Source organism: Suncus etruscus, chromosome 1 (assembly GCF_024139225.1).
Source record: "Suncus etruscus isolate mSunEtr1 chromosome 1, mSunEtr1.pri.cur, whole genome shotgun sequence".
Classification (NCBI taxonomy): domain Eukaryota; kingdom Metazoa; phylum Chordata; class Mammalia; order Eulipotyphla; family Soricidae; genus Suncus; species Suncus etruscus.
Window position 1 is genome coordinate 11,447,788 of NC_064848.1, and position 8,619 is coordinate 11,456,406.

Consider the following 8,619-nt stretch of genomic DNA (forward strand, 5'->3'; position numbering starts at 1 on the left):
TTGGTTTTAGCATGTTCAGTAAATGAACTTCTACCATGTTTCTCATTGGTTCTTTTTTCCTTTGATTAACAAATTGCAGAGAAGTATCCTAACTAAGCATAGCAGGGAATTCACTTATCTAACTGGAAAGTTCTGCTTTATTGTCTTCCCTTTGAGAAGAAAAGAACCAATTAAGGGCAAATGACCAATATCTTGGGGATCAGGGCTATTACAAGTAATCCTCCAAGACTTTAAAAATGATTTCTTGGGGGGATGGGGCAGAACAATAGCATAGTAGGTGCACATGACCAACCTCAGTTCAACCCCACAATCCCATATAGTCCCAAGTCTGCCAGGAGTAACACCTGAGCGCTGCTGGCAACGGACCAAAAAAGGTGTGTTGTGGTGGGGGGGGGGGGTACTAAGATCTCTTTTTTTTCTTTTCCCCTTGGTTTCAGAGATCAGTCTTAAATTGCATGCACTTTATTTTGGGGGTCATACTTGCCTTGTGCTTAGGGCTTTCTCTTGGCAACACCTAGGAATCACTCCTGATGTGATTCAGGACCATTTTACTGGGGATTGAACCTGGGTAGAGTCGTTTTCAAGGCAAGTTCCTTACCCTTCTGTACTATTATTCCCAAGGCATGCATTTTTGAGGCATATCTCCAAGCCCTCTTTTCCCCTCCCCCTTTTTTATCTTAAGTGGGCCTCACCTAGAGGCTCAGAGCTTATTCCTGTCTCTGTGCTAAATGATCACTCTTGGCAATGCTTGGAGGATTTACATGGTTTCTAAATTAGAGTCGAAGTCATCCAAGTGCAAGGCAAATATGCTAGCTCTCTGGTATGCCTCCCTCTCCTCCCCTTTTTAAGAGATTTACTCTGTCATACATCTTACCTCCTAAAGGCAAAATTACTGCGTTCTAAACTGAAGGCAATTGCTACAAGATTTTTTTTCCTCCAAAGTTGTTTCTTAGCAACTGCTATTATCTTTGTGTTTGGTTTGGTTTTGAGGCTACATCCACTTGTGATGACTTATTCCTGGCCACTCTCAGGGGGACCGTATGGTGATTTTGCCCAGGTCAGACATATGCAAGGCAAACATCCTACCCACCATACCATCTCTCTGGTCCATCTTATTATTATATTTTTATTTGCTGTTATTATTTTTGGAAGAGCCACACACCCAGTGGCACTTAGGTCACTCCTGGCTCTGCTCTCAGAAATCACTCCTGGGGTCGGCATGATAGCGCAGCAATAGGGCTTTTGCCTTGCATGTGGCGGCTGACTCAGGACAGAACTGGGTTCTATCCCCGACGCCCCATATGGTCCCCCAAGCCAGGAGCGATTTCTGAGCGCATAGCCAGGAGTAATCCCTGAGCTGTCACTGGGTGTGTCCCAAAAAGCAAAAAAATTACTCCTGGAAGGCTCGGGGACTATATGTGATATTAGGGATTGAACTTGGGTCTGTCCCAGGTCAGCAGTGTACAAGGCAAACACTACCTGCTGTGCTATCACTCCAGCCCTATTATCTTTTTGATCGTAATTAAAACTTTTGGAAATTGAGAAAACTTAAGATTAAGTCATCGATACTATTTTTACTTTCTTTAAGCAACTGAAACTACTTGAATTGTGCTTTTAATAAGTACTTTCATATTTAATTCCGACTGCATATTAGAATACTGAAATTACCTCTTTCTGAAATTATTGATCTCTATGCAAAAGGTCTAATACTTTGTTGCCTTAAAATTCTCAAACTGGGAAGCGTGGCTTTCAAATGTTTTAACTTTAGAATACTTATGTAGAAATGAAATCGTGCATATGAAAAATAAGCGCGTTGGAGCTGGAGTGATAGTACTGTGGGTAGTACCCTTGTCTTACACATGGCCAGCTCAGATTCAGTATTTTCTGATCCTTTTAATACCACCAGGAGTGATACCTGAGCATTGTCAGATGTAGCCCAAAATTCAAATAAATAAGCAGCAAAAAAATGCTTAGGGGGTGCGGAAGTGTAGTTCAAGTCCTTTTTTTGTGTGTGTCTCTTAAGTCTGGATAGATTTGTAGGAGTGTCTTCAAATATAAATAATGGGCCAGATTCATCGTACATTAATGTGCTTGCCTTTCACCCAACTGGCTCTAGTTCAATCCCCAGCAACACATGTGGTCAATCCCTGGGACTGGTCCCCAAGCCAGGAGCGATTTCTGAGTGCATAGCCAGGAGTAACCCTTGAGCGTCACTGGGTGTGGCCCTCCCCAAAAGAAAGTAATTGGGGAGGTTTGTCAACAGAATGAGTACGCCTCATGATTGATCCCCAAGAATTGTCAAAATGACCCCCTAAAGCAAAAAGCTACGAGCTTGAGTCCTGGCCAGGTATTGCCACCACCAAATGCCACAGTTTTGTTTTTTTTTTTTAAATAAAATTAAGTGAATTCCTCTTTTCTCTCCTCTCTCTCTACCCTCTTTCTCTTTTTTACAGATACTGTGAGAGTCGACGAAGGGTTTTGTTACAGCATGTGCATGAAGGCTATGAAAAAGATCTGTGGGAGTACATTGAGGACTGAGAATGGCCCCTGCATAAAATGAACTCTGAAATCTTTACCATCTAGAGTGCTCATGCAATTAAAGCAAACAAAACAAAACAAACACAGAGGCCCTAAGCCTATTCTGACATCACTGGTCTGTAGTACCAGAATTCTGTTTTGTTAATGGAAAGTTTAAGTAAATTATATTGTAATAAAAAAAGGTAGATAAACCATTGTACAACAGTATTCTAGGCCGCCAACAGAAGTGTAACAGACACACTTAAAACCCTCCAACTTGTAACGTAGCTTCATTCTTAAAGCTGACTTCTTTTCTTTTTCTTTTTACTGAGTGCAGTATAGTTAAAATTTAAAACGGCTCCTTGACACTGCTTTTCATGTCCAAACTAGCCATTTTGTTGTACTTTGGTCAAGAATCTCTTTCCTTTCCTTCCCTGCACATACAAATCCGTCCCCCCACACAGACTGACTCTTTCTCTCATACCCCACGGTCATGAGTGAATGATGATTAGTTCCTTGTAAAGAAAATTCTTGGGGTTGGAAGCGGGGTAGACAGTAAGAGGATTAAACAAACAAAAATTCTTTGTATATGACTTTTAAACAAGAAGACAACACAGTATTTTTCAAAATTGTATATAGTGCATATGCATGGACAAAGCAAGCGTGGCACGTGTTTGCATAATGTTTAATTACAAAAGAAATATTTATTCTTTAAAAATCTTCAAGATTATGTCTATTTGCTGTGCATTTTCTTTCAGTTTGCTTTCTCTTTCCAGGGTTGAGGGTTGGGATAAGAGGTGTGATGCTTTAGCACCTCTGGAAGACTTAAGTAGAGCTCTTTGATTTCCCTTTCCTATGATTTTGCCCTTTTTTGGTTGTGGTATGTCTGTTACTGGCAATGGGTCTCTTGCCTTGAACTCCCAGCTCTTAATCAGGGACAGTGAGGTCAAGCTCTGGCTAAATACCATGGTCTGATAGGATTTCTTTCTGTAACAAGGAACTTCGTTGCTGTTTACAGTTAAGAATGATGTAGTCCCTGGGCTGGAGAAATAGTACTGTGGGTAGGGTGTTTGTTTGCCTTGCATTTGCCCACGCAGGTTTGAGTCTAGGCTTCCCATCGGTCTCCTTAGAATGACCAGGAGTAATTCCTGCATGCAGAGCCAGGAGTAACCCCTGAGCATTACTGGGTGTGATTTAATCTCTGCGTGTAACCCCTCGCCCTTCAAAGACCTTATCCTCAGTCTCACCCTGTTCATGGCCTCGTGAACCTCTTGAAGCTTTGTGCGTGTGTGAGTGTGTGTGTGTGCGTGTGCGTGCGTGCGTGTGCGTGTGCGTGTGTGTGTGTGTGCGCGCGTGTGCATGCGCTCGCTCGCCCATGTCATGTACGGGGATGATCACATCTGGTGGAAACTTTCCTAGTATTTTTCCCTTACTTTAACTGCTGCTTTGAGCCTTTTGAGATTTTAGTTTATGGCTCTTCTCTCACACCTTCTCTATGAGGGTGTCAAATAGAATATTTTTGCTTTAAATATAAATAGCCATTCACTTAGTTCCAGATTGTGCATTTAAAATGGCAGATACAGAAATTGTGTGTATTATTGTGGGTTCAGTTTGGAGGCAAAACACCCCGAGAACATAATATTCCCATCTAGTTTATTTAAAGAAAAATCACTGCGTTTGCTTCTTTTATATTGTCAGCAGATAGGAGAATTAATAATGCATTTTAGCTGTGATGTCCATTTTTATGAAATTTCTATTAAGAGCTATGTTAAAAGTAAAGGATGGTGATGGTTTTATTAATTAAACGCCTGTTTAGGCCATGCTTGCTGTGGTATTTTTCAACAGGTCAGCATCCCTAAATCTGTCAGTTTTATACAGGAGCGCAAAAAAGAACTAGGCAACTAGATTAAGAGTTCTTAATATCCAATACCAGTTCTGACTGAGGACCTCTTTGTCTTCCTTTAAAATGTCTTGTGCCTAGGGAGTGTTTACCAGTGATGAGGCAGCTTCGTCTGCTTTTGCATTGTACATCTTATTACTCCATTGGGAAGTAGGCTCACTTTCCTCTGGCCTTTTGCCTAAGTTAGGCTTTGCTGAATCAACCCTACTTTTCCATTAGAAAAGTTTGCTATGTGAGATGTACTTGCAGCTGTACTTTTCCCATCAGAAATCAGTGAATGTTTGCAAACCGTCTATTGTGCTGCTTCCTTAAACCATTTGTCGCTTTAGGATCAGTTTTATCTGGTCTGTACCTTTTTTCCTCCCTTTTCCCTTCAGGTGCAAACCTGAGCTCTGTCTGCTTCTTCCATTTTTTCTTCTCCTCCCATCCCTTTCATTCTTTTGAATTTATTTTAGTAACTGTATTAAACGTGAAAGACATTTATTGAAACTTGTAAAGCTTAAAATAAGTTCTTTTCCCAGTAATTTTGAAAACAGCCAGAGTTGCTATCTAGATATTATGTGGTTCCCTTAAAATGTTTTGTGTATGTGTGGTGATTAAAAAAACAAAAACAAACAAAAAAAACCTTACCAGTTAACTTTGCAGTATCTAGATTGAGTGTCATAAATCCTATTTACACTGTCTCCTTGCAACAGATATCCAAAAACTATGTCTATTTCATGATATCAGCCCCCACTCATTAAGGAACAGTGCTTCCTATTGCTCTTTAGTTTTAGTGTTGGCATATTACCTGAGGGGACTGTCATTGTGGCTGCATTTTCTAATTTGAACAGATTAAGGTAAACTGGCTTCTTTGTCCATGTTTTTAATAGTTTATCTCCATGTTTGACAGAATTCCTTTAGTTAATCGCTTTTTAGAACCCTCAATGACCCCAGCTTGGGATAGGTAAGCCATACTGTAGCTTCCCTATTTCACCTACCTAAGCCTTTCTATCAGAGGGCTCTCTTCTCCGTAAACATCAGGGTCTACCCTGTCTTCTCCAGGGCAGTTACATTGTCTTTGAAAAGTGCATGCATCATTTGAATAATTCATTGAGCAGCAGAGGGACTTTCACTGATTCACAATAAAATTTTGATCCAAAGCTCAGGATACACACCACAGTGGTAAAATTACAATATCAGATTAAATTCTATGTAATTTGCTGCAATCCAGATTGTATGTGTTTTATGTGTGTTTAAATAAATAAATTAAATGCACATGTGTATACATACACACATATCACAGTTCCAGAATTGACTGATTTCATTTGAATTGGTTGAACCTGCAGTGTCAAATGTAGTTCAGCCTTGATTAGAAACTGGAATTTGATACAAGAGGGGGGCAAAGGACTTGGTGTAACAAATTCTTTTAGGTACAAATCCCACTATAGAGCACTTGGGGGATGGGAGGGGGTGGGTTGGTCAGACAATCAGATTGATTGAATTGATTAAATGCTCCTAACCCTGTAATTTTGTGCATAGAGCACCCTGTGCTGTGGAAATAACTGTTCTTAGATTTTCATTGTAACTGGACTGTTCAGGTTGCCCAGAGGGAAAGAACATTCCTAATTCTAATAAAATAAACTTTTATTTTGTTATTCCATTAGTTACTTACGTTTATTTTCATAGTTAAAAACAAAACAAGGCAAGACAAAACAAAACAAAAAACCCAGTAACAACAATAACATTGTGGCCTAACAGTCACCTATATTTTGTGCCTTATTCATTGTTCCTATTTAATATTATAAGTTTGGTTTCTTTTTCGGTGGTATTTTTGTTTTGGGGGATTTTGTTTGTTAGGGTAGGGAACAGGGAATGAGACCATTTCCAAAGTTAGCTTGCTTAATGATGCCACCAGGGCATATTCAGAATCTCTCTAGAGTTCTTGAATTTAAATTGAGATTGTTATTTTGTCTTTTAAAAATATTACAGGGGGAGGGAAAAATATTACAGGGCCAGAGCAATAGCACAGTGGTAGGGCATTTGCCTTGCACTTGGCCAACCCTGGAACCTGTGTTCAGTTCCCAGCATCCCATATGATCCCCCAGACCTGCCAGGTGCGATTTCTGAGTGCAGAGCCAGGAGTAACCCCAGAGCACTGCTAAGTGTGGCCCAAAAACAACCCCTCCCCGCTAAAAAATATTAGATCTGACTCAGATCACTCTAGATTTTTAAAAGCTATTTCAAAAGTTGCTCTCAACCCCAAACTTCTTTGTATTAGGTTTGTTCCCTTAGACATCTATATTTTCATTTTTATGAAAAGTGTTTTGTCTTAAAGAAGGACCTAAAGTTTGACATTTTTGTTACTGATTTTTATTGCCAAAACTAAAAATTTTAAGATACTTCAGTCAGTTCCCTCTTTTCCTTCTTCCCTCCCTCCCTTTTTACTTCCCTCCTTCCTTTTTTTGTCCTTCCTCCCTCTTTTCCTCACTTCCTCGGTCCTTCTCTTTTACTTTCTCCCTCCTTTCTCCTTTTCCTGCCTTTCTTCCCTCCTTTCCTTCCCTCTTTCCATTGGAAAAAAAAAGCAAAAAAAAAAAAAGATACTTCAGTCTTTGATCTGTAATTATAAGTTCACTATTTTCTGCATTTTAACTTAGATTACCACCTAAAGCAAGTGTCTTAGAAATTGCTCTGTTCTCCAAAAGAGAAGACTCAGCTATATTAATTAACTTGCTCTAGATTCTTTGTTTCTTTTATCTGGAAGTTTTGAAACATATTGCTACCTCTTTGTAATTGCATTAATTATTTCCTTAATTTGGTTTGAGTATCCTAACATTTATACTAGGAGAGGTGGTTCCTAAATACTTTAAAACTTGTATATTAAAAAAAAAAACTTGTATATTGTTTTGTTTTGGGGCCACATACAGCGATGTTTAGGGGTTACTCCTGGCAGTGCTCAGGGGACCATATGAAACTCCTGGATTGAACCCAGGTTGGCAACTGCAAAGTAAGCAATCAAGCCTACTCATATTATCACTCAAGTCCCAAGACCTATATACTTTAAATTACATCAAAGACTATAAATGTGTCTCTCACTGCTACTGTTCAAGAACAATCAAAGTGCAGAATTTTATACCTGTGTCCCATATACCATGAAATCTGTAATCAGATCATGGTACAAGGACAAGGCAAGACACCACCTATACTGGACTGCTGCTAGTATTGTATGACCAGAGAATGATTGTATAAATACACTATGGCATGACTAAAGTACAGGAATCAAGCCACTTGTCTTGCATGTGACCAACTTCAAGTGGTCAGCAAAAATAAAGTACCCTATTTCTACATAGAGTGTTGTTTCTTGAGGGATCATCTGGCATGTTTAAGGCAGTAAGACAAGGTCCACAGGAAAGGGAGCCACTGTAAGAAAAAGGTTTATACTTGAGGCTAAACAGTGGTCCTCTGATGAACATTGCAGTTATGGCATTTGCCTTAACATGCAGCTGACCGAGTTTGATCCCCGGGGTCCTGTATGGTCACCTGAGCCTGCCAGGAGTAACTTTTGAGCTCAGAATCAGAAAATCCAGAGCGCCACTGGGTGTGCACCCCCCCAAAAGCAAAACAAAGTCTATGCAGGAGGGCAGGAGCTATGGTATAGCAGGTAGGATGTTTGCCTTTTTACTGCTAATTCAGGTCCTTGGCATCCCATATAGTGGTCCCCTGAACAAAGCCAGGTGTGCCCCCCTAAGAAAAAGGGCTGGTACAGTAGGTAGGTAGGATGCTTGCCTTGCAGGCCACCGATCTGGCTCACCATCCTTTATGGTCCCCCAAGAACCACCAGGTGTGAGTAACAAAAACATTAATAAAAGTCAGTGTATTTGATCCCTGGCATTGCATGGCCCTTTGAGCACTACCTGAAGTATAGCCCTTGAGCACTGCTGATTTTTAGATCAAATGGTTTCCAACCTTTTTATGCCTTTGTCCATTTGTTTTTTGCAACGACAGTGCTCCTATATTTGTCTAAGGGGGTGGAGGACTGGAAATGAGCTATGGATAGAATAATCATTTGTTGATTGCTACTATTCTCCATTGTGGTATTTGGGAGTAAAAAAAGTTCAGGATCATTTGATAGACCAAGCAACTGGTCTAGTTACTCAAATGGATTCAATTTGGGGCAGTCTACTGGAACAAGTTAGAGAATATGCCATAACTGGTACTAAAAC

The 8,619-nt window shown here is 40.1% G+C and overlaps 1 protein-coding gene across 1 annotated transcript in view; it reads left to right on the forward strand.

Moving 5' to 3' along the window:
• Positions 1–6,059, forward strand: part of ARIH1 (ariadne RBR E3 ubiquitin protein ligase 1) — an 85,565-nt gene extending 79,506 nt beyond the window's left edge. The window contains 1 exon segment of the mRNA XM_049777865.1: positions 2,454–6,059. Within this exon segment, the coding sequence (XP_049633822.1) occupies positions 2,454–2,538 (85 nt within the window). The 3' untranslated portion in view covers positions 2,539–6,059.
• Positions 6,060–8,619: the final 2,560 nt, after the last annotated feature.